Source organism: Coffea arabica, chromosome 3e (genome assembly GCF_036785885.1).
Source record: "Coffea arabica cultivar ET-39 chromosome 3e, Coffea Arabica ET-39 HiFi, whole genome shotgun sequence".
NCBI classification, from domain to species: domain Eukaryota; kingdom Viridiplantae; phylum Streptophyta; class Magnoliopsida; order Gentianales; family Rubiaceae; genus Coffea; species Coffea arabica.
The window spans coordinates 2,352,618-2,378,917 of record NC_092315.1 but is presented as its reverse complement, the minus strand read 5'-3'; the positions used below and the strand labels follow the sequence as shown (position 1 = coordinate 2,378,917).

Below are 26,300 nucleotides of genomic sequence, written 5' to 3'. Positions count from 1 at the left end.
ACTTGAACATCAAATTGTATCCAGTTCGTATATATCTTTTACAATTAGAACTTTAATATGGGGTGCTTAAGAAAATTTAAGAAAAGGGCCATTAAATTACTAGATGAGTAGATAAATACATATAGTAATCTTGATCTGCAGCACCTAGTGATAGATTCACATGCATTTTGATGATACGGTAGCCTAAAAAACAGAGACATAATTATAAAGTAGACGTTTCGATGCGGTGACAACAATAATTAAGTTCCTAGGCAGAGGCAAGCTTAATTTCCTTATATAGATGTTCTCAAGTGGATGCACAAAGCCAAAACACAACAAATAAAACTCAGTATATATTATATCACACACCAACTGGATGATCAATGGACTAATCAGGTGAGGAAGGAGTGATATGAGCACCATTGAATTGAGAATTCTCCTAGGCTGTGATGGAGGTGATGGTGATGGGATTGGGAGGGACAATACTGTTGCATAATCATACCCATGGCCACTGCTCAAATTAGTGTGCAAATTGAAGTGAAAACAATTGGTCGAAAAGGATAGCATTGTCTTTCCGGAAGTGGGCAGGTGTGTATTTAAAGAAGGTAAGAGACGTGCCCAGAAATCATCAATTGTTTTTCAAGGACGTAAGAAACAGTAGCAATCAGGCGTGGCAACTAAATAATTACAAGAATATCCATGAATTAGGTGTTGTTGGGGCATTTCTTTTGTTCAAAAAAGGACCCTTTTTTTTTTTTTTTTAGGTGGGGGGGGGTTGCAATGTAGTTTAAGGTTGAAGGTCAAATGATTGACGACATTCACATAGTACTGTATCCTTTTTCAAGATCCATCCGTTTATGCATTACTATCACTTTTCTAGTACAATACAATGGATATGCACTGTTAAACTATTCGAGGTTTCTGTCGAGTGGAGGGATTTCAAAGCCAGCAATTAAGGATTAGCATTACTTTCAGTTCATTTATTATCTTGAGAGAGTGGTTTTTGGACATGTAAAATATTAAAATCAATGTCGGACAAGAGTTGGACACTCTTTATCATTTCCCAAATGCTTAGACATATTGGCATAAACTCTATATACCTATACTTGTAATAATATTTTAGATAGATACACCTAAAATATAAAGTCATACACAAATAGATAGGGGGTAGCATGCATTGGCTTAATCAGTATGGAAATCAAGATGAGCTGGCATTAAAGCAGCCCTGATGCATGAGTGATTACTTCTGTTTGGTGGCATACGAGTATATAGAGTATTATCCCTACGGTAAATGATTAACCTATAGACATTCCAATTGAAGGAAGATTATAAATTGCTTCCCTTTAGGGAGGAAATGGACTCCCTACTCATCACAAAACAAAATCTCCCCTTAGCTTTTAAGTTACTTTTGCAGTTCACCTTACAAAGCTTACCATATCTAATCATCATACAGCATACTACTAGACATGCATGTAGCATGTAAATACTAGTTGGTGGTAGAATCAGTAAGAAGTAAAAAGAGAAAGTAGTAGCAAATTAAGAGGATAGACATTGGAAGGGGAGCTAATTAAAGAAGCATGCATGTATGGAATATGGGTAGGAGAGTTGGAAAGGTTGGGGTGTGGACAATGATGCCAAATTGTGAGTTTAGAATCAAAATTTGCAGTTCTTAGAGCAGGATCAATGATTCAGAATGTATGCGTCATGAACAATTTTATGGTGGCTGGCACACTCACATTATGACATATCCGACCTCTTGTGCTGCACGCGCACCACCAAACCCCATATTTCTTGACACTAATATTCAGCATATATGCCAAAATTTCTTGAGATATCAGCATATCTATAACTTTGATCAGTTATATTGAGTTATATATGACTTTGACATGGACATCATACCACCAAGATCTCCCAATCTCCCTCCATCTCTTCATGATGCATGCATGCCAGTCCAAAATGGTCAACTGCTATTCAACCATAAGGACCAAAGCAGAGATTAGAGGACGAATTTAATTAGCTAGGTTACAGTTCGGTATTAGCATATATAATGAAATATGAATGTTGTTTTAGCTGTAGTATCCTCTATTTATGGCTAAATTACACTGCAATAAGAGTATATATAATACGCATTAGAAAAGATAAGAGTGCTAACTATTTGAATACACACGTCTATGTAAAGAATCATACATTGAACCGCTCCAAAATCTTTACTCGAAAGTCCAAAACCAAACTCCACAAAATCCCTACTTTTCTTACATGAAAAGCTGTACAAAATCTTACCCAAATATCGAAAGAGTCGGCTTGAATTTGGGTGAGTAGAGGGCATATATTGGAAAAAGTTACACAAAAGAAGATTTACAGATGTTTATGGAAGCCTAATCTTAATCTTGTGGTGGACCCAATAAGTCACCTTTTAATCTCAATCTCCCTCGAGCAAATCATACTGCCCAAACTTACGATTTTGGACCCACTAAGAGGGGCTTAATATGCCCGACAACCACCATCAAAGGTCCCACAAAACTACACATAATCTAACTTGTGTCCTTCCTCCAAGACACACTAGGGCCATGGTTAATCTAAACTTAGATAAAAGTCATGGACATCGAGTCCCCACTACACTAGGGACATTGTATAAATGGCCAAGGCAATTGATCAACAAGGGTTTAGAGGGCTACAAGTGACTTTAGCCGCCATACATGCTTGCATGCGTACAATTGCACACATGTGGAATATATTAAGTGAGAAAACATAATAGTAGTAGTAATTTCTATCCTTGTAAATTTGAGCACTCAGATGTGCGCAAGTGAGTGCAACTGTACCATGCGCACAAAAATTGTGCTCTCTGTGGCTGCCCACCACTCTTTGAACTCTAAGAGTTGCCAATTGATAAGGGCTGGCTTCTCCTTGGGAAGAAATTGTCTAAGCCCTCACCGTACTCCTTCAGTTCTTGAACTTTTTTGCAAGCTTTTGTGTCGAAATCAAAGCCCCTAGTTACTTTGTTAACCTCCCACTTGCGAGTTGCGAAAGCTAGCCATGAAAGAAAATGACAGGAAAAAGGGCACAAGTCAACTTTGGATGGAGTTGAATACTGTTGCTATGGAACAAACAATGGATTTTTGAGCAAAAAGAATTTGGGACCTCCCTCTCTGCTGTTTATAGAGTTAGGTGCTCCTACCATCATACTAATTAAACCGAATATTTTAGCAAAGGGTTTGTGTTTTCTTCGCCCTTTTTTTTTGTTTCTCGCCATCTTGAATATATGAAAGTACCTTAAAAATTTTAAAACTGCACGCACGGCAAAATGAAAATGTCCTTAACTAGTAACTTGATATTCCACAATCTTTGGCTATTGTAATTGAGGATGAGAGCAATGCAAGAATTTTTCATATATTGCATGAGTAATCCTTACTAAAAGTAGTAAAATGGAACGCTAGTCACTCCCCATCCTACACAATCTCGCACTCTAATTCACAAAAGAGATAAAAGCGATACCCCACCATGCATGTATGATTGCTCGTAGTCGCAGGTGCAATGCAAAGCTTCTCCATGAAAAAGATTTGAAAGCAAACAAGACATGTTAGAAGTTTCAAGTGCTTTTACACATATCCTTCATCACACTGCTTCTTTGCTTGCTGCCCCCACACAGACAAAACACATCATCCATATGTATATTTTGTCCATGAGAATATTATGTGCATACGACATTGAAAAAGAGAGAAAGCCAGAGAGATACAGTGAATAATTGTATCACTCCTTGCTACTCGCCTCGAGCCCTGCCCTGTGACCGATTGCCAGAGCAAATCTCTCGATCTGAATGAAAACCTTACACGCCACATCATGTTCTCTCATGCCCTCTTATCATTTTCTTTTTCTTTCTTTCTTTCTTTCTTTCTTTTTTTTTTTTGTTTTTTCATCTCATAAAGCTCTTGATCAGTCTTCTATAGCCTGAATCTCTCTTGATTGCTCCACGCAAGCATCACTCATGGCTTCTGACTTGTGACTCTGACATCATCCTCAAACTTTAGATTAATCCCACTAATTATATCCGAAATATTTGCTAGTTATGTCTAATCTTATAGTGTAACAAAATTTCAAGTTTCATTCAAGCCATCTTTAAGGTAAATGCACTGCATAATTAGCCTTGTAAAATTTCACTTTCATCTCTAGAAATTAAACATGGGATTAATGCATTTGTTGATCACCTTACTAAATGAATAAAAATTTCGGGAGAAGGGGTAACGAAAAAAAAGGGCCTTTCAGAATCAGCCCTTTTAAATAAAAGGGTCTATCTAACCAATGTCCAATTGGTACTCGTTAAAATATAGTTCAGGCATCAATTTTTTTTTAATAAATAAAGTAAGTTAGAGAAAGTGTATAAAAATTAAGGAGGGTAATAATTGTTATCGTGTATATTCACAGAGTATTGAGAGGTTAGATATAATTTAGGCGTATTAATAAATGTCTATAAGGCACCGATTCGCTAAAAACTCTAAATAAAAATTGAGATAAATATATGACTTAGTCGATTACCTGTCCTAGTGACTTAGTACATCTCGGTGTTATTAATAGGGGTGGGCGCGGGTCGGGTACCCGCCTCATTCGGGTCAGCCATTTTCTGACCCTTACCCGCCCCGCATATCAGCGGGTACCCTATAATCGGGTACCCGCTGAGATAGGGTCGGGTCAGCGGGTACTCGCCCCCGCCCCATTTATCATTTAATTTTTTTTAAAAAAATGATTTATACCAATTTAATTTTATATTTTACACATTCATCTAAGATTTAATAAATTTTTTTTTCTAAAAAAGGTTTTCCACCAAGAAACAAGCATGTGAAGAGAATATAAGATAAAGGAAAAAATTTAAAAGAATTCAAAATCAATAAAAGTTTGAAATAAGTAGCCCAATTTTTAATATATATGTTCCGCATTAATTAAACTTTTTTTTATAAAATATAAGATCATGACCTCTACAAATGAATCTTGTAAATAAACTATAGTATCTCATATTTGTAATGCAATTTGTTCAATAGAATTACTTATTTAGTTCCAACTTATTATTTTATAGAGTGTGTATAAAAATAAAAATAAAAAAAATATATATATATATGCGGGGCGAATCGGGTACCCGCGGGTTTTTAATTATGTGACCCTAACCCGTCCCGCATTTTAGCGGGTATCCGATCCTCTTTTGACCCGATCAAATAATAAAAATCGGATATCCTAATTTTCGGATCAGATCGGATATAACGGATTTTCGGGTTAGTGGATAATTTTGCCCATCCCTAGTTGTTAATGACAGAAATTGAATAATCATATATGCATCTCGATTCGTTTCCTTTATAACGGCAGAGTTGAACACGTAGTTGCTCTCCATGTAACTTGATTAATTAACAACTAGGGGAAAGCCCGCGCTAAGCGCGGGAGTTTTAACTTATGTGACAAAATATTTATTTAAATAAATTTATAAAAAAAAGATAGTAGAATTAGAACTGCATGGTAATTGATTTATTGAATCAGTTGAAGTGCATGAAATTATATGTCAATTGACCAAATCAATAGACTTATAAAGGAAAACAAATTTATAAGTAAAAGAAATAGTATTGTAGTAGATAATCACACCATACCACGACAACAATAGCAAAAATATCATTACCTTTGTTACTATACCATTATAACACAATCATAACCATATCCAATCAACAATTAACATGTATCAACTATAAGGTCAAATTTAGATTCTATCTTAGTCATGAAATTGCAGTCAATAGACAATCTTTAATCGTAGTTTAACAACCTGCAGTCATGAATATCAGATTTTGGAAATATAGTTAGAAAATATAAGAAGGTTCCTATGGATATTTATGTATGTATCATGTATTCCATAACGAAGTTTTCATATTCATACAATAGCTATTGAAAAAATATTGCAGTAGAAAACTCACAGTTTTTATTGTATCAGTTAAACATCCAAAATTCTAGAAAGAGAAAAAGTAAATGATCATACTTGTCCAAATACCCATAACAAAAGATTGAGCACAAGCACTTAAAAGAACATTGTTCAATATTGAAAGCCTCCATTATTGTCAAGTTGAAGAGCACTACAATTATACTTGTAACGGATTGGAAATATGAACCAAAACAAATCATATTCATTATTAAGTGCTTCCTGAACCAATCATCTTTAGCATTAATACCCTCTATTATTTTAGCTAAAAAAGCTACCCAACAATTATAATAGAAGATGAAGAACATTGCAATTACATTTGTAAATGGTTTAAACACCACTTAAAAGTTTGATAATCACGTGGAATATAAGTCAATTGCAAATGAGTGGACACAATAGTCAAACCCAACTCAACTATACATTATAATGTTGCACATTTAGCTTAATCACTTGCATTTGATTTTTTTTTTCCCTACCTAAATTATCCCCAAGATGATAGATGAAAAATTTTTCAACAGTCACCTACAAATTCCTTTATATATATATATATAATAGAAAATTGGAAAAGTATCAGAGAGTAAGTAACATTAAAAATGGTAAAGAATTATTGTTTGGTATTCTGTAAGCTGTTACTGGTACACAAGGAAAAGGGTTTTGGAGAATCAAGTCTATGCACCTATGATATGGTATGAAAATCAGTTAATAACTTAATAAATCCCCTGCCTTTTTAGAAAATCTTTGCCCTTTTTTTAGAGGCATGCATGAGATCTGATCCATTTTATATTAGGGTTCTTTTCTTAGGTGAAGTGGAACCACCAAAACTTCTATGCCACAATAATGCTGACATAACCATGCTGTCATTCCAGCAATACTAAGCTGCCAATTGAACTTAATTACTTAGGTCTAACAGGCAAAGATAGTGAAAGATGGATGCATATAATACAAATTTTTTAAAGAGGTTTAAAACAGAACCAGAAGGGATGATTGATTGCAAATAGGGGAGCTCCAAGAGATTCATTGAGGCTCTTTTTTAAGATTTGATAATGTCAGGAGAGCAAGCATGAATATGTAAGCATGGAGGCCATCATGTTCCCTCTATCCCAAACTCTCTGTCTTCTCTAAGCATCCCTTAATTTATATACCGCCCCACCCCCCCCCAAAAAAAAATACAAAAAACACAAACTGATTTATTAGTTGAGCTAGAATCCAAATGAAACCCATATCTCTTGCCATTGTAATGTAAAATTGAAGACCCTCTTGCTCAAAAAAAAAATTTTTTTGAAGACCCTCTCAATCTCTCATCAGTGGACACAAGATTTGTATATTTTACAAGATATACTCTAAAAGCAAGCAAATATGTTAGGCAGAAAACCAGTACCATTGTACTAATAAATATTAATATCGTCATTTATAGTATCATATATATATAGAGAGAGAGAGAGAGAACCATAAATTATGTGAGGATATATTGGCACAAGGGATAAGATAGGCAGATATATTAATTATATTATGAATACAATAACATATGGTATTAATATATGTTAGACATTTGGAAGGGACCAAAAGAGAGCAAGTAGCAAAGCCGACATCTTGGAACTCTTTAAACATGCTTATTCCGAATAATTACAGCTTGATGCATGCAAGAGATTAGATTCTAATTGTAGCCAACACATGATTACTATTCTTTATTAGATTATCAGTGAGGTTTTAGGGGATGCATCTATCATGCATGTTACCTTCTTATTTTGGAGGACGCTGTCTTTTTAGCATATCATAGAAACACCCTATTATCATCAATGTGTTGGTACCTTTGCCCCTCCTGATTTTCTTAGTTCGTGTTCAAATGTACTATAATTATTGTAAAACTTAATATACACGACAAAAATGCTGCCCAGATCAATCCCTTGTATGTGCAAGTATGTCAAGACACCAACCAAGCGTTTCAAAGGAATCCAGAACTCCTACTTTAAGGTTTTTTTTGTTCTTTTTGTTTTTTCTATTTTAGGTTAATGACTCTAGAAAAATTACCGATAACATAACTCCTTGGAATTAGAAGTTCTGAATTCAGATATTTTTTCCAATCTCTCATTCTTAAATCTCATTCTTCACCTGCTTAAAAAAAAAAAAAAAAAAGGAAGAAAAGCGTTTGGAAATATAATAGAGCTCGTAAAATAAACAAGTAAATCTTATACACACCGTCAGTGTATATATTATTACTATTAGATTCATAAAACGTGTGCAAAAGTTAAATTTAAAATTTAAAATTTGCATAATTATTGGTCATCCAAAGGTAACAGTGGCAATATATAGAAAATTAATTCAAAACAAAATAGTTATCTTTCGCATTATTTGTTGGGCTATAGTGATTTTGTCAATTTTCAGCCCACGGCCAACCTTAAGGTTGGATTTGAAGCCTATTCAACTGGTAGCCAGCAGGCCCCGTGGACCCAAATGCAAACTATCGAGAACCAGCAAGCAGTGTAGGCCAATGAATTGCCCGGTGGTTTTGGATAACAAATCCAATTTAAAGTTGGAGGATCACTTATTGGGTTGTGGTAGCCCACTTCTTTTCGCGCGAAGCTTAAAAAAAATAACAATAATCTGGAGTGGGAGCAGGTGGATTTCGAACCAGCGGTTTGTTTGGATAGTGAATTAATTTTAAATAATATTTTGCTTGCATCATAAACACAATTCCCAATCCACCTTTTTATATTTTCAATCACCTTTTTATCTTACATATATCACATCACAAAAAGTGCTATAGTAATTATTTCAAATAATACTCTATCCAAACAAACCCTTTGGACAGAGGAAATAATAAAGAATCTTTCATGCCTAATAAATATTTATTCCATGCATAAATATCTCATAAATACCAAGAAATTTTCCTGACTTGTGATTTTCCAATTTTGATAAACATCCATAATAAACATTGAATGCTCAAGATACTTTTCGAGTTTAAGAATGAAAATTTATTCTTTAATCAGGAGAGTGAAATACAATTAAAATGTTGGTCATGTTATTGAAAATTGTTGTACTTTTATTGAATCACCCTTAGACAACACTTACAAGGTGATCAAGGTTTTTTTTCCCCCTCCTTTTGTCTCTTTTCAAGTTCAAATTGTTACCTTAATAAGCAGCCTATTAAACATTTCAATAAATGTGGATCAAAACTTGGACATTGTACTGAGGAAGGCCTAAACTGGCAGAGATACACTATTAGAATATCAAAGCCAAATTCAATTTTCTATGAACTAGTGGCTCGATTTTTTTCACTTTTTTTAGTTTTTGTAGTTTAAGTGAAAAGTTTTGAATCCGGAATGTCTCACTTATACTCCATTTTCCATACCAAACAGCCAATCCCTCCTTCCTCCTTTTTTAGCCATTTGAAATGCAAACGTGAATTTAATATATTTTCTTGCAGAATATGTCTGAGCATGAAAGAGGAAAGAAACAATCCTCAACAAGACAAAAACAAAAATGCACCAAGACTAACCCATCTCACAATGTCTAAATTCAAGCAAATAAAATTTTTGTTGAAGTCTTTGAGGAGTCTACTATAATAACCCATAAATATCTCCAATTTCTACATTTGGCCTTGGTGATAGGAAAATCTCGTCATATATTTCTTGTCCTTTTCCCCTTTTATCCCTACACTTCACTTCTCCGAGCTATTGCATGTCTTTTCTTGAGAAATGGAGACATGGGCTTTGTACATTGCACAGATAGCCATTCCCCATGCAGACCTAGTAACGCACACATAAAACCAAAAACCTAATGACCTTTGTCAAACAAGTATCAAACCCACCAAATTTCTCTCTCTTTCAAAACCCCCTTCTTCCTAGAATTTTCCAAGGATTTGAAAAAAAAAAAATTTTCCTTGGAAATTAGAAACAAGGAGAAAAGGCATGCATTCCATTGAATGCTGCCTGTGTCTAATGATCAAAGAATCAAGCCAGGATCTTTGTTTTTATGGATATAATCTTGTTTTCTTGTACGGACCCCACAATCCCTACACCACATGCCCTGTTCTCTGACTATTTCAGAAAAAGCCATTGTCTGATCAAAGCAAAAAAGTTTCCACCTTTTGCTTGTTAGGCTTGATTTTGGGTTCTTTTTTTCCCCCTCTTTTGTTTCTACCATCTTCGCCCTTTTGGGTTTTCTTTCCGTCTGTCAAGTGTCAACTCGAATTCTTCTTTCCTTTCTCTGATCATTTCTTCTTGATTGGGTCATCCCCCAATCTTGAGAAACTTTTCTTGGTAACCTTTGGTAATCATAAATTTATGTAAAGGTGGAAACTTTTGGGTTTGTTTTACTTGTAGGGTTCGTCAATTGGTGGTTCTCAACTTTAATGGGTTTCTCTATTTGGTATCGATAATGTTGGATTTGAGGAAGACCCTTCTGGCCCTTTTTGCTGAGGATTGCATTTCCGTGTAAGGTTGTTTCTTCTCAAGCATTTCTTTCTTTCAGGACTTTCTGCTAATAGCGGGTGTGTGTCTGAGAGATTATTTTGGGTTGTTGAAAGTGCATTGAGGAATGGGTTGTATTCATGGGAAGTGTTGTGGAAGATACCCTCAATCTCCAGACCGTAGTAGAAGAGAAGAATTGGGTACATATACCGGTCATGGAACACATGTACTTGCTGATAGGTCATTAGATATTGTTCATGTGCCATCCCACAAATTCAGGTTAGAATATTCTGTGGTTACACAAAGGGGCTACTATCCTGAAACCCCTGATAAAGAAAATCAAGACAGCTACTGTATAAAAACCCATATTCAGGGTAATCCAAATGTGCATTTCTTTGGGGTATTTGATGGGCATGGGCAGTTTGGTACACAATGTTCAAAGTTTGTCAAAGATAGGCTTGTTGAGATTTTATCAAATGACCCTACATTGTTGGATGATCCTGTTAAGGCTTATAATTCTGCATTTTTGGCTACAAATGAAGAACTACATATTAGTGATATTGATGATTCCATGAGTGGTACAACAGCTATCACCGTGCTTGTTGTTGGGGATATGCTATATGTGGCCAATGTGGGTGATTCAAGGGCGGTGTTGGCCGTTAAGGAAGAGAATAAGCTTGTTGCTGAAGACTTGTCTTATGACCAGACACCATTTAGGAAAGATGAATGTGAGAGAGTTAAACTTTGTGGTGCCCGTGTTTTAAGTGTTGATCAAGTGGAAGGGCTTAAAGATCCTGGAATTCAGACATGGGGAGATGAAGAGACTGAAGGTGGTGATCCACCAAGGCTGTGGGTTCAGAACGGAATGTATCCTGGGACGGCATTTACACGGAGTGTGGGGGATAGCACAGCAGAGAAGATTGGTGTAGTTGCTGTTCCTGAGGTATCAGCAGTTCACCTTACCTCGAGTCATCCATTCTTTGTCGTTGCCAGTGATGGTGTTTTTGAGTTCCTCTCCAGCCAAACTGTAGTGGATATGGTACGTAATAAGCTTGATAACATTGAGTTCCTCTTTGTCGTTCCCTGTTCCAAGGCCTTTCATGGCCGTGATAATCTGACAGTCAATTAGTTTTTTACCCCCTTTTTTATAACATGGAAGTTTCACATGTTCATGGCTAGTCGCTTTTTGGGTCATTGCCAGCATTTGATGTTATTTATCTAAAAATGCTAGCCCACATTAAAAATTCTGGAAAGGTCAAAGTAGCAATGAGTAGCCCCCCTTGTTTTACTTCCTCCTAGTATTCTGTCTCTGTTTTTAACTTTTCTTTCTTTGTTGTCTCGGTCAAAAGTTGTTAAATGTTCTTGTAAGCTAGATCCTGTACAGCATGTAATTAAATATTGATATAATCTTGATCAAACTTTGCAGAAATTGAAATCCTGGTTTAGCTGAATTATGAAGCTTCTGTTTACGAATGAAAGAAGATAATGTTACCTAGAGCGCATTGATAAATTAGCACCATAGATCATAAACGTTAGGTAAACAAATTAGTATTAATAACTAAGTTGGCATATCCTAGATAATTGGAATTAATTATCAATATCTTGTGAAGTTTCCTACCAGAGAAAATCTTTTTACCAAGTTCAGATGACAACTAGAACAGCAGCAGTTCCATTTTTTTCTTTTCCATGACATGAAGTTATATTGTGAATCTCTGCTAAGGCTCCTACTAAAGGAAATATGCCTATTTGATTGTGTCAGCATATTGTGGCTCCTTCATCCATAGCTTTCTCTGTGAGGTGGTGAGCAGAAGGTTAAAAAATATAGGAAAAAAAAAGAGAAGGTTGAGAAGGAAATTTCTCACTGGAATTGTAGTTAGACATAGCAGCTATGAAGGAATTTGAGAAAGATGGTATGAATGCATTTGATGCGAAAGGTTAATGCTCATCCAAATTAGTAAATAGTGCAAACACCAAATCTATGGCGTGAGACAAGATTACGCTTACAATTATGTGGAACAAAGTAATATAAGTTTTTTCTTAATGCAAGTCATGTTTTACTGTGATAGAATTTAGGATGAGTTGAGTAGCATACTCTAGATAAAGAGGAGCAATAAATTGCTTTAAATTTGACGTGTAAAGTTCACTATAAGATCTTGAGGATGAGTATTTAGGTGTCTTTGGTTTACAAGGGCAGAGTTTTAAGATCCATGAGTTTGAAATTGAAGTGCTATCTCATGGTACTTGAGTGTTCAAAACCTTGATTATACTTTGTCCCCTATGGAGTCTCATGCTTTATTGAAGTCTTATACTATTTCGATGCTTGCTTACATTTACGGTAATTGCATTTCCTTGTTTTAATTAATTATTACACGTAATGGAGGTATAATCACTCAGTAGGTTTTTTTTTGTGATTTTGTGCTATGCTTTACAGTTGGCACACAATTTGGCTAGCTTATGTTTGGCAAGGTGATTGTTGATCTCATGCAATGCATTCTCTTTGCCTTGGAGAATACTCTTCCATATCATTAAACTAGTTGATCATGCGCTTCTGTACTACAATTGTTCTGACTATTCTCTTTTTTAACTTTCTTTCTCTAGGTGACTAGATATACCGATCCCCAGGATGCATGTTCTGCTATTATTGGAGAAGCCTATAAACTATGGTTAGAGCATGAGAATCGGACAGATGATATAACAATCATCATTGTACACATTAGAGATTTATCTAATGTATGAATTACATGAGTTCTTTGACTTTTTTATTTTCTCTCTTTTATTCTTGTACTAATGTGTAGTACTAGTTGGTATGATCATGTGATGCGAGGAAATTAGCATTTGAAAATGGGTCTCACTTCAAATTTGGTGATAATATTTTTGTTCAGATTTCTTTTTTCTTTTCCCACAATGATTTGAGAGTGCAATCTGTTGCTTTTCTTTAACTCCTGATGATTTCATGAAGAAGGATTGTAGTCATCCTTGCCTCCCAAGCACACAAAAACATCCCTGGAGAAGGGTAAAGAAGTGGCCTAGGCCAATAAGAGAAAAGATCATGATTCCAGTGCCGAAATTATTTGCATTATCTTTCTGATATTTTCCTGCATCTTCCATGTGCACTTCTGCAGTCCAACACATTTCTTTTGTATGATCTGGTCTTAATATCAAATACTTATTCTTGGGCTGCTTCTACAGTTTTTGAGTATAATGAGAAAAAGAAGCTTGTTTATTTGGCTAATTACATTCTTCAAACTGCATTAGTTTGTTGTTAGTGCCAATAGTGATAGCAGCGAAGGGAAAACAAGGTCTGATGCACTGAGGACGGAGAATGGAACTTCTGATGTGTTTTTCACGCCTTCTGGATCTGAAGTCTGCCATTCAGTAAGAAGTGATTTTTCTGAACGTTATAGCTATCAGAATACAATGCCAAAGGATCAAAGCCTTGCAAATGTTGCTTCTCCAGCAATGTTGGCTTAGCTATCTGCATCGTGAGTGCTGCTGCTTGTTTCTCTATCCTGTTTCTATCCGTAACCGAATAACACTCAAATTCTTCTTTTCTAGGGACTGAAGAAAGAGAGGACCAGGGGGTTCATTAGGGTTCCTTTTCTCACTTCGATGAATTGGTAATTTCTGTTTTTTTTTTTTGTTTTTTTCCAAATGATTTGTATTTTTTTTTTTAAATCTTTTTGGCTACAGTTCAAGGCAGTAATCCATGAAATTTTGACGAGGCACAGCTATCCCCTCGTGGAAGACACAGCATGGCCTTTTATGTATGCTTGTATTTGTTGCATTCCAGAATGCATCACTTTCTTTGTAGTGCTTATTACAAGCCTATGATGGAAGGGAGAGAAAGAGAGAGAGAGAAGTGTTTGTGGGTGTGTTATTGTGCATGCATGCGTGGGTGATTTATGCTGAATCATTGTCTTGCGTGCATAATTCATCTCAGAGATTGAACCTTTTGTCGCAGGTAATCGATCTGGTGGTGATACATCCGCAGCAGACCACAAATTCAAGTTTATCTTCAAATCTAGTTGTTGAAGAGTTGCATTCGTTTCCGTGATTATGTCCCAATAGCATGTGCTCCCTGGTTGAAATGAGCTGCCATTTTGCCTTCTCCAACAAACATATTAGAAGAGCAAGGCTAACAAGGCTTCAATAGCTTTAGGGAGAGAGCGGTGGTCTGTTTTGATACAGAATGTGTATGATGCAGCAGATGAATATATCATCAGTTCTGCGGTGAAAAGACACATCATGCTAGTATCAGCTGCTAACGTTGCTTAGACATTGATATTTAGTTTTCTGATCAGAATATTACAGTCCATCCTTGCTTCCAGAAGCAAGAAAGTACTTCAAAGTTGGCTGTTACTTGACCATAAAAGTGCCTTAATCTCTTATGATAATCCTTAGTTAAAAAGGAAGAAAAAAAGAAACATGATTGTTACTTCTTGTTTATGAAGCTCAGACATGACGAGTGAGTTTGAGCTTTTAGTTCACTCGTACGAACACATGGGCCAACGTAAAAAAGATCCCTGCAACTGGAAATTAAGGAGCTGGTGCCATCTAAATCGTCAAAGCTGCTGGAACTCAATTCTGGTCAGCATCAAGCTGCTACAACCTCCCATTAACAAGCCTCAAGCCTTCAGATGGACAAACTTGAAAAGAGCCCAGATATATATAACTGTAAGCTAAAAGAATCTTGCAATGCTCGTCAGATTCTCATTGCAATGCATCACCGCAATAAATTACAAGACCCGCCATGATGGACAAAAATTATTACTTTCCTTTTTGGCGGGTGGGGGCAGCAATTAGAAGAAATACATATGTTACAAAAACTGAAAAGCAAAATCTAGCGTTCTAGAAGTAGATTGATAACTTCTCTTGTATCATGCTCTGCAGTATATTGCACTTGTCCAACAGTTCACTTAATTTGTCTGCGTCATCTGTGGCCTTGGCAGCCAAAGCGGATCCGCTACCATTCTTCAAATCATTGGCTTTATGATATCGTTTCGCAATTGATGTGTCGATTTGCTCAAAATTCCCTCTATCATCCTCCATGTTGTTGTCATTAATAGTCATTTTCGGAACTTCATGCCCATCTGAATAGCACGCCGCTGAACACGGCCGCGAAGCTCCGTGATCAAAACCGCGCATTTCTTTGGTTGAAGAATCACAGCCAATGGCAACCATTTCATCAAGAGAAGGACGGACCAAGTAAGGCACTGACGTACTACCTTCTGCTCTATCATGCAATCCAGAAGTTAACGGGGAAATGTCATCTTGGACCAAGATATATGCTGAAGAAATTGCATCATTGGACAAATCCATTAACCGCCAATGAAACACACGCTGGAAAATCATAGCCCAGTTTGGTATAATAAAATAAGCTGAACTATCCAGCTTGAGTTGAGCAAACTTTTGTAGCATAATGCCTGCCTCCTTTGATGCCAATGGCAATCCCATCATATGACTTGTTTCACTTAAATACTTGATTAAGCAATTTTCCAGCTGTGACCTCTGGTTCTCAATGTTGTTACCGTTACTAGAACTTGTACACCACCAAAAGATATGATCCTCAAAAGGCGGAAGCTTAGAATCACTTAATGCACGCATAAGCAGTTCTACTCTTGCAGCTGAGCTCCACCCTAAGCTTGGCAAATACTGTAAAATTGCTTTGTACTCAACACCAGACTCCTCCAGCAAAGAAATTTCAGGACAGGGCCAAGAGGCAGGATTTGCATGAACAGCAGCAGCTACTTTCCTCAAAGTTTGGTCCAGGGCATCATTGAAAGCAGAAATACAGTCATTTGGGCCCACTTCACGACCATCCACGCCATCAAGAACCTCTAATGAAGAAGTCAAGTGAGAGAGTACCAATTCACGTGTTTTCATGCAGCGAAGTACAGGTTGAGAGGGTGATTCACTTGCTAGCCACTGTAACCCTTCCCTCAACAGCTCATCACTAAAAAATCCATCAACCTGACCCATTTGTTGGCTTTTAAGATAAGCAACAGAAAAGTTACTGATACGAGATTGGTCCATGTCATGAAGCCTCAACTCTTTGATTATTGAGGAAGTGTCTAAAGTATCCCTGCATGAACCACTTAAGATTAACAGAGGCAAGCTTGTACCAGAAGGTAAAGCCATCAGAACGTTATGAAGCCATTGTCTTTGCAACTCCCAGGGGATTAATTCTGACACAAGAAAGACAATTGCACTTGCACCAGCAAGTTCCTCATTCTGGTTCTCTAATTTGGCATTCTTAATTATTGTCAAACAACAGATCTCCTCGTTGCCAGATTCACTTGGAAACCACTTTTTCCATATTGACGTATTGGGAGATGAAAAAGGCAAATCGGCAGTATAGTCGTCATCATATGTGGGAGGCAAAAGCTTAGAAACCAGCCAGGGGACTGCAGCCAAATCAGAGAACTCCTTTCTCCAATTTTCACCATAGGAACTGTGCTCAGCCAGTAAAAGAATTTTCCAACAAAGGCATTTACTATCTGGATTTTTTCCACTAAGTTCAGCTGCTACCACTTCTGAAACATTCAACCTTGACCACGACTTTTCTCGAATTTCAAGTCTCTTGCTCATAAGCTGGTCAATGTTAAAATCACCAGGAGATCTTGATTGCTGAACACACAGAGTATATTTTGAAAATGTCATGCCCTCTAAGAAGCTGTAGTATCTTGTTACCTATGATTACCAAATATATCCAAATATAGCTAAAAACAACCCTAGGTGTGAGGCATGCAGAGCTAATCACGGCTATAACTTTTCACCTATGTGAAATGCATTAAATCGATAAAAATAAAGTTAAAGGTAAGAAAGAAATACTCACTATTTCTGGGTGCCAAATAGGAGGCCCCAATGATAAGGACATCAAAGCAGCATTTGCTGCTAGCTGTTTCTGCACACGCAATTTTCTTTTTTTTAAAGAAAGGCGCTTCCAAATCCTAGTAAGGGAAACGTGCGGAGAAGACATTTGGTCAAAGAGAAGCACTCCATATTACAAAGAAATGTTAAACAAAATGATACAGACCTCAAAATCAGCTTAAGTTTTGCTTCAGAAACTTCATCATCATAATTTACTGTAGACACTTCCTCAGTCATTTCTTCTTTGTTAACACCAACCTGCTCTTCTCCAAATTGTTCTATTATTGGCTGCTTTGCTACTGAATTTTGTACAACAAAGTCACTTGGTGCTAGCATGAAGTTTGCTTTCTCCACTGTCTTAGGCATAAGGTGCAACGTTGATGCTCTTGATTCAACCTGTATGTCACTGCTGAGAGGATTTCTGAAGTGGGTGTCAAATTTTGACTTCTGTATACTTCCAATTCTATCTTGCTGTGATCTAGGGGAATGAAAGACAGAGGAATCCCACAAAGAAGGGTTTGCAGGAGATAACTGATCCTCGTATGGTTTCCTTTTGACTGATGTTCTAGGGGTAGGTGTCACTTTGATGTCATCTTTAGGTGATGAGGCATAATCAAGCATTTCCTCATCAATTGCCTGGTTAGTGTTGTCAATCTCAATAGACTGAGATTGGATGGGGATCGGTTTATGCTCGACAACCTTATTCAACTCGAGTACTCTAGCTTCTTTAGGAGAAGATGATTTGGCTAGACAAGAATATGAGACATCCTCAACAATGGAGCTAGACTTTTTCTTATTAACAAGTTGTGAACACTTGACAGGATAGTCACTGTCAGCATTCAGAAATGGACCATCCTTAACCATATATGGTACTTCAAACTCCTTTATAGAGAACCCATAGTACTCAAGAAGATCTTCTATGTCCTCTTCCTAAACAAATTGAATAAAAAGTCAGACATCCAAGATCTGGAACAGAAAGCAACCTCATTGATGGAAAAAATTTACCTCCATGCCAAGCCATGCAGAGACATGATCTATTGGAATTCCTTGGTTGTTCTGCAGACCACTATGTAAAGCAGCGAGTGCCTGGGTTCGTAACTGAGAAAAGGATTCGACAAACAATTAAAACAATACAAGAATGCGACTGCAACATATTCAACAATAATAAGCATAATTAATCCATCCATCCCAATTTCTATCTAGAAAAGGCTGAAAGCCAAATATCAGGAATAAAATGGACTGTGAAACAAAATTTTTGCTAATTGCTAATTCTTTCAATCTGAACGGTAAACTCAAGGAAAATATATAGCTCTGTTTGGATTGTAAATTATTTGAGATATTTTTACTGTAGCACTTTTTGTGATGTGATGTATGTGAGATAAAAAGGTAATTGGGAAGATAAAAAGGTGTATTGGAAATTGTAATGATGATGTACGCAAATAAATTTTGACAAATAATGCTCTATCCAAACAAATAGATGATCTGCAAGAGAAGCTATATTCCACAGAAGCATATGCAGTAATGACACGTACCTTTGCAAAATGTGCATGCATTAAACATGCCTGAAGATAGCTAGCTTTCCGTGCAAGCTTAAAGAAGGCAATGAAGTTGCCTGTTCTGCAGGCTCTGCAAGAACAGAACAATCCTTCTTAGACAACAACTAGGACTTACAATATGTCCTGTCCAAATCCAAATACAGGGCGTACCTTGCTACATCACGAGCAAATATTACATCTTGAGTTTGCCGCATATCTGGTGTCATCTTCGCTAGATCAAGAGAAAGCTCTGCAGGTTCAACCTAACACAATGTCACAATGTTCTTATTTTCACATATGATGTGGAGAATGATAGTTGAAGACATGTTCCAATAGCAGATCAACTTACTTTGTATCCTGGATGTTTATCAAGCTTGAGAAGTGCATAATAACCTCTGAATTCTTTTTCAGTAGCTACATTTGTCCCTTTCTTCCTGTGATCGTCATACAATTGGAATAATTCAACCGACGTTTTGTTCATCTGTTCTATATTAAGATGTGCATCAAATCCTTCAGAAAATCCCTCTCCTTTATTATATTCACATAACTCATGCATGGCTATTACATGAAGTCTTATCTGGAAAGGAAACAATAGCACTAATTAGTCACACAAATACGTTCCAATAGCTTACAGAAAGAACCACATCAATTAACTTGGAATTAATAACCAAGATACAAGTTGAATTAAATAACATTCAATTAAATCGGCATCAGCAAAAAGCTTGGAGCATTGAGAATCGTTAAGAAGTAGTTTCAAGAACATTGTTCTGGAGGGAATGATTCCTATAGGGACCAGATCCAATGAATTACTGAAACCTCGAAAACACTACACCAAGACCCTCTTGGAAACTGAAAAAAGAAGAATCCATACGAGTGCTGTTGGGAACAAATTTGCGACTTTAGTTCCCAAATCAACGCAACAGAAAATTTAAAGATGGTTAAAGCCTTTCAAGGATTTTAATCATCCAAGCTTCCAAGACAGCCTCTAAGAACACAGATTTTAATAGGACACATTGTCCTCAGTCTAATCCACATATGGAAAACATTAAAATTAGATCACACTATAAGATGACCGACCATTTGCTCCAGCATCTTAATAGCTCCCAGGCTGAAAATATGCTGCATCCTCAGGTCCATACGTATGGCCCGCATCCTATCCCATAAGAAATTGTACAAGCCAAGAAACATATCATCATAAGGCTGATTCAGCAAATTTAAAAGATAATTCATCGTCCTTTGCAAGATTGGCATAGGTCGTATCATTCCAGCTTCCCTCTCAGCTGTCCTGTTGTACTGAAAGAAGGTAGAGAACATTATGTATGTACAGATGCACTTCCTGAAACAAACGAGGACAGACAAAAAGTTTGGTTGACCACTCAGGATTCAATAGATGTACCTTTTTAACAGCAAGCAATATGCTAGTTTGATTTCTATCCCCATCCAAGCGTTCATACTGATCAAGATCTCCTTTCCTTTCTCTTTCTGCTCTCTCTGACTCTAAAATACAAGAACAAAGAGCATATTCAACTTACAATTGACTTGATTAAAAATTCATAGTGGACAGTTGAAAGCTGAATCGATGAATATGTGCACAAGCATTATTCCTAAAAAGCTAGGAGAGTTCATCTCTGGGTAGAGAACCTTTCCCATGGAATCACATGTTAACAAAGAAATTGCATGTATCAATTGCTTCTTGCTGTAGATTTCCAATTGAAAGTTGCATTAAAGCTAAATGCCGCTTGATCACATCAATGCTCTTCCAAAAACTACATTTAAAAGGAGCAATGTTAAACTATTTTCCCATCCCTAATTTTGAAAAATCAGTCACAATTTACTTGAACCTTTTACTTTTTCATTTTTTCATGGACAAGGTTCAATGAATGTGGTTTGTCCAATGGCCTTCAGGTACAGTCACAATTTTAATTTCTAATAGAGAGCAAGATGGCAAGTCAAGGACATACCTGGGCACATATCAAGACACAATCCAGTTATAATTCCAGATGAATCCAGGCCTTCATAATCAGAAGGGAGATGACCATTATAGGAATCCTGTATCATATTAACTGCATCTTCCCCATTTAACTTCCGCTTCTCCATCATAACTGGATGCTGTCTTTTCGCAGAAAAGCTTTGATTTTTGGAAACTAGATCATTTTCCGTTGGTTGTGTCAATTCATCCTTGAATCGCATCAACCGCTTTGCTTTGGCTTGCAACTCTCTGTGAATAACAAGCCTCATAGAAGGAATTAATTAAAAATGTAATACCGAAGGAATTAAAGGAATTAAAAACTGCATATGGAATGTAAAAATTAAAGAAAAAATGTAAAAATTAGAAGGAATTAAAAACTTAAGTTGAATGGAATGTAATACCGATTTATCTCATCCTCCGGGGAATTGAAAGTTTCCCGAAAGATTTGATCTAATGTTGATGAGGAAGGCAATTTGGTTTTTTTGGCAGCTGGTAAGGTCATAGGCTTATTTGCAACTACTTCTGGTTTATTGAGGTGCCCTGATGTTGAAGATTCTTGACGACTTTGAGAACCAGAAGACACATACTGAGCACTCAGCCTTGGTTTGGGAGGTGATGTAGAAGGCCTTGAAATGAGAATTGGTAGTTCATTAATGCATGTCCAGCATACATCTTAAACAACAGAAAGGAGCAACTTGTGACAAATCTAGCAAAAAGAAATTTAAGGATCTCTGCAGCTTGACTCCATGTACAAAGAACTTCACTATCTTCTGGAGTTGCAACAATTTCCAGACATTAGTCCCATTTGGTTTTGTCAACAAGGTCTGGTCTTGCCCATTAAAATTTTCATTCGTGTCTCTCAATATTCTTCTCAGGATATCACTCAGATGCGAAATCCAAAAGCATTAATGTCAAGCACTACATGTATTACTGCACGTGATTTAGCATTACTTATGTAATCGAGATAAGCAGACTTATCTCCTGTTTACTGACAATGTTATTTCACTTTTCCCACTTCTCAACCACAAATTCGGGACTTATTAATCTCCATTATTCACCCATATCTGCAAATCTAGAGAGCAGATAACTGCAGAAAACCATTGCAAAAGAGCTCCTATATGATCTAATGGCTGAAGTACACAAGTCTCATCAAAACAATTAGAGAGCTATAGTTGTGCAGAAGACCCTTCACAAAAAGGTCAGACTAGCCTGCTGCTAGAAAATGATCCCATGATAGACTAAAAGATACAATAAAATAAGCTTTTCTTGTATACCTCCGGGAATTTTGAAGGTGCGAAGAATCCTCTAAGGGGCCACCATTACTGGTGGAAAAATTTGGCGACCTGCTTCGCTTGGAAACCTGAGAGTCCACATGCTTGTTTGGGGACTTTCTTCTAGAATCATAAGTAGCATTTGCAGAGACAGAAGATATAACTGGTTGAGTGAGCAGGCTGGTCAAATCCCCCGACGACTTTGACTGGTCGCCCCACATGTTGGAAGACAAAGCAGACCTGCTTAATGAAGAAAGCAGAATTGTTTATAGTAATCAGAGTAGAAGTTTACAAATTGTCTTGTTCCCTGAACTAAATGAAACTATTTTTTGGAAATTTATGGATCCCATTATTATTACTACATTCTAAATTTATTAATTTCTCATTTCCTCATTTCCTTTTTCCTTTTAGTATGAGAGATGGGTATCTATCTCATTTTAGTATTGAATGGAAGAATGAAAGTGAAAGAAATAGAATTTAACTCCCTTCTAGGACCGATGACTCCCCAATAAAATCTTAATTCTTTGTATCAGTTTATTTCTATTTTTCTAATGTTCTTTTTATATTAGACTAAATAATATAGATTTCTATGCTATGTTGGTCTTGTACAATGCTGCATACATTTTGCTGAACAACTAGCAAGTTTTAGATGCCAAAGACCAAACTTACAGTTGAACTTCACTAAATGGAGGGCCAGCACCCTCAGCATAGGGGTTTCCCAGTAAAGGCAGATGAGGTGATTGCATTTGCTGTGGAAACAAGTCGCTCTGACTTTTAGGAAGAAAACCTGCACGACTACCAAAAGGAGAAAAACAAGTTAGAAAATTCTATGTGAAGGCATCATGAAGTATCCCCAAGCAGATGCTCCAGTAGAAACAAAACAGAGACCATGTAAGATCTGACAAAATCAAGCATATTTGATATGAAACTCAGAGGTTTTGACTTAAAAATGTACAGAAAATGGAGGTATTATAACTTCAAAAAGTTTTAATTCCTTCGGTACTTGTGATTAAGCAACACGGATTTGGAATTACATTAATAACTTACTTTCGTTGCAAACTTAGCAACTTAACTGTTCATGAAGTTCCATCAATATGTCAATCCACACCAATACAAAATTTTCCTATACAGAACTAACTACCCATCGCATTAGGGAAACAATATGTCTGTTGGTATAGTGGTGTTGAGTTCAAAAGATAATTGCAACTTTTAACAGCATATGGAACAAGAAACACAGTAAATCAGAAAAAAAGAAAGGATTACCTTCCTCTAACATCTATGGATCTTCTCAAAATCTCTTCATCAAAAGCCACCAAAGTAGGTGATACAGTTGTCCTGGTATCTTGAAATTGAGAACCTTTAGCAGGAACACTTGGTGTAAAAGTACTTGAAGGAACAAATGGCACTACTGTTGGAATGCTTTCATCAACCGGAGCATCATAGTCTTTGTAAGAAAACTTTTGGCCATTGCTCCACGTATGAGCAGATTGACTGGGTCTAGAGAAAATAATCATCCATCAGTATGACAAGAAGAAATATTTTCAATGATTTTTCTTCTTTATTTGGTCATCCTAGCAAATAAAAGCATGGCATATAACATAATGCCATTGAAAAGCATTAAAGGCAAGCACTAGCTCGAGAACAAAGAATGAAAAAGATAGAATGAACAAAAAGTTTCATTTGGTGCTATAAAATTGGATAACCACCCTATTATTCAAGCCAGGGATTTCATACAAGGATCTGAATATGCGACACCATAATTATATCACTGAAAGGTATACCAATAGACTCTTTTTCTATCATTTATGACTTAATTCCGAAATCATTTGAAGGTACCCACATTATCAACAGCCATCCCAAATTAAATAACATGGAAAGCATGTCCAAAAAAAGTATAAATACCTTGAAAATTCTGCAGATGGTCGAGATGGACTCGTCACCAAGCGTCGGCTTTCAAAAGCCGAAGGGCGTGAATTAATTTTCTTGAAAGTTTCAGGTTCTCTATTTCAACCCAAAAAAAAAACTTTTATTAGCAGCAGCAGATATGCACTCCATACTTGAGAACGAATTCTTGCAATAAAAGCAAGATCAACTACTAATCAATGTGAGCAACTTAGGCATGATTGACACTAATTTGTTAGAGACCAGAAGTATTAACCTAAACTGACAGTACATGCTTTGAAAGGTGAGAGCACTAACATGCAATTGCTACTAAAACTCCTTGAAAAAGTATTCCTAAAAATGACAAACAAAATGATGTCTGTCATCCTGCAAATAACCCGTATAGTGGAATACCTGATGGCCAAGACCACAGTGGTAAAGTTTAATAAAAATTCTATCAGGAAGACATAATTTTTGCTCTCATATTTTAGACATCAATCAATCACTTCTCATATTGGCTGGCAACGAAGGACCTTAACAAGGGATGCAAATCTTATGCCATTCTGGAAAATAATGAAGTGCTTGCATACCTCCACATAAACCACCAAGAGTCCGGACAAAGGAGCACATATCCAAAATGAAGAATAAACATGAACGAAGAACACAATAAAACCAAATTAATTAAGTCACAGCACACAGTCTCTCTCTCTCTCTCTCTCGCACACACACGCACGCACGCACGCCCACACTCTCTAACGTACAATTCTCAGAGTCTTACAATAGTTTCTACAGCTCCAACAAGAATCACCACCAAAATAAAAAATAAAAAATCAAATCTTGGGGTAATTAAACTACCTTGGACTTTAAATTATCAAATATCGACAATAAATTAAGATACCTAAACAACACCAAAACAAAACTAACTGAATCATAGAACAATAGTTCATAACTTCACAAACACAAGCACATGTATTACAGAAAGATTAAGGGAAGTTACCCGGGGGATCTAGTAAAGGGTTGAGCTGGGGAAGGAGGCCTAGGGAAATTTCCAAATGGGGTTTGGTTTCTTGGTGCAGCAGGACCTGAGTCCTTCCCAAATCCCCCACCAAAAGACATATTGTCGTTCTCTCAAGTTTCAGGAGCTTATGGCAACATGAATATATACATATCTCACATGGGTTTTTGCATATACACTTGATTTTGTAACTAGAAAGATTTTTTTTTTTCCCCGAATTGCTTGTTTCTGGAGGGGAATTTGCGAGTTTACACTGTTCTGGGCTAGCTTCAGGTGAGGGATTGGAGGGGTTTTAAAGTGCAGAGAGAGCCAAGCTGATGGGAAGCTTTTTTATTTAATTTGGGGGGAAGAAGAAATTTTCCTTTATGGAGGTTGCGCCACATCAAACGCTGTCGTTTCGGATGATGAATGTACACACACAAACACGCACGCACACACATATATGTATACATATATATATATAGTGAGCTTTTTTCCATTGTAAGGCATCAGTCGTTGGCTACAAAACCCAATTTTTTTGGGCTTTTCTGGCCCATCTTAGATCTCACATGGAAGAGAATTGGTGGTACTCTTCATTCTGTTAGGCTCAAGGTTTCATTTAATGCTGATTTCAACACCTTAGATTGTGAATTGATTCGAATTTCACCTATTCACACTTTTCATTACATTTGTAGTTTGGATTAGTTGGCTTAATAAAATCGTTATCAAATCACGAACACTCTTAAGAAAATGCAACATCAATTTTGCATCATATAGGGTCTGTTTGTTTGGGTAGGTTTTTCAAAAAATATTTTTCATAGTTTTCATTATTTGATTGTCAATTAATTTGAAAAAATAATTTCTGACCGAAAATAAGTTACACCCACGGAGGAAAATAACTTCATTATCTATCATTGTTGTGAAGTTATTTTCCTTTCGTAAAGCAGTCTTCTTTTCACAGCCTCCAGCAAGGAACCATCGATAAAAAACCAATCTTTTCTTCGGCAGACCATCTCCAGCGACATCTCATCAGCAAACAAATCCCTTCTTCGCCGGCGGCATCTCCAACAAAGACCATTTGTCCTCTCTTGTGGACAATCGAGAAGTCAAAAAGACTATTTATTTTATCTCAGTTTCTACCGCTTACCCAATTCGTAGCCTGCATACCGCTCCAGGAGCCCATCAAAATCTGGGTTATCTCTTCCAAAACAGCAAAACCCTGGACCAACTAAGCAAATTCACTCCCTAGCTATCCAGAAAGGCTTAGCTTTAGACCTTTCAGCGTATTCAAAAATCATTTCTTTTAGTTGCGCTAAAGATGCTGGTGACATGGATTATGCTCGCCGCGTATTTGAAACAATTCTCGAACCAGATGTCTTCCTCTGGAATACAATAATGATAAAGGGTTATTCCCAAACCTGTTATCCTGAATATGCAATTGTTTTGTA

The 26,300-nt window shown here is 36.6% G+C and overlaps 2 protein-coding genes across 9 annotated transcripts; one reads left to right on the top strand and one right to left on the bottom strand.

Moving 5' to 3' along the window:
* Nucleotides 1-9,990: 9,990 nt before the first annotated feature.
* Nucleotides 9,991-14,691, top strand: LOC113734035 (probable protein phosphatase 2C 35). Of its 2 annotated transcripts, XM_027260345.2 has the most exons (5): nucleotides 9,991-11,371; nucleotides 12,931-13,062; nucleotides 13,588-13,814; nucleotides 13,888-13,949; nucleotides 14,294-14,691. In XM_027260345.2, the coding sequence occupies exons 1-3, from the start codon at nucleotides 10,460-10,462 to the stop codon at nucleotides 13,801-13,803; spliced, it is 1,260 nt and encodes a 419-aa protein (XP_027116146.1). In that variant the 5' UTR covers nucleotides 9,991-10,459; the 3' UTR covers nucleotides 13,804-13,814; nucleotides 13,888-13,949; nucleotides 14,294-14,691. The 2 variants fall into 2 exon arrangements, with proteins under 2 accessions (XP_027116146.1, XP_071940365.1); XM_072084264.1 differs by lacking the exon at nucleotides 12,931-13,062.
* Nucleotides 14,692-15,020: 329 nt separating this feature from the next.
* LOC113734034 (SAC3 family protein B-like) lies at nucleotides 15,021-25,173 on the bottom strand. 7 transcript variants are annotated; one of them, XM_027260338.2, is made up of 16 exons: nucleotides 24,856-25,138; nucleotides 23,880-23,978; nucleotides 23,241-23,474; nucleotides 22,647-22,772; nucleotides 21,981-22,220; nucleotides 21,108-21,332; nucleotides 20,699-20,955; nucleotides 20,134-20,234; nucleotides 19,815-20,030; nucleotides 19,087-19,314; nucleotides 18,909-19,000; nucleotides 18,735-18,828; nucleotides 18,208-18,300; nucleotides 17,369-18,132; nucleotides 17,168-17,282; nucleotides 15,021-16,959 (listed from the first exon to the last, which is right to left on the bottom strand). In XM_027260338.2, exons 1-16 carry the CDS (start codon nucleotides 24,972-24,974, stop codon nucleotides 15,181-15,183), a joined length of 4,782 nt encoding a protein of 1,593 aa, XP_027116139.2. In that variant the 5' UTR covers nucleotides 24,975-25,138; the 3' UTR covers nucleotides 15,021-15,180. The 7 variants fall into 7 exon arrangements, with proteins under 7 accessions (XP_027116139.2, XP_027116140.2, XP_027116143.2 ...); XM_027260339.2 differs by having other exon boundaries at nucleotides 21,981-22,217; XM_027260342.2 differs by having other exon boundaries at nucleotides 22,647-22,764.
* Nucleotides 25,174-26,300: the final 1,127 nt, after the last annotated feature.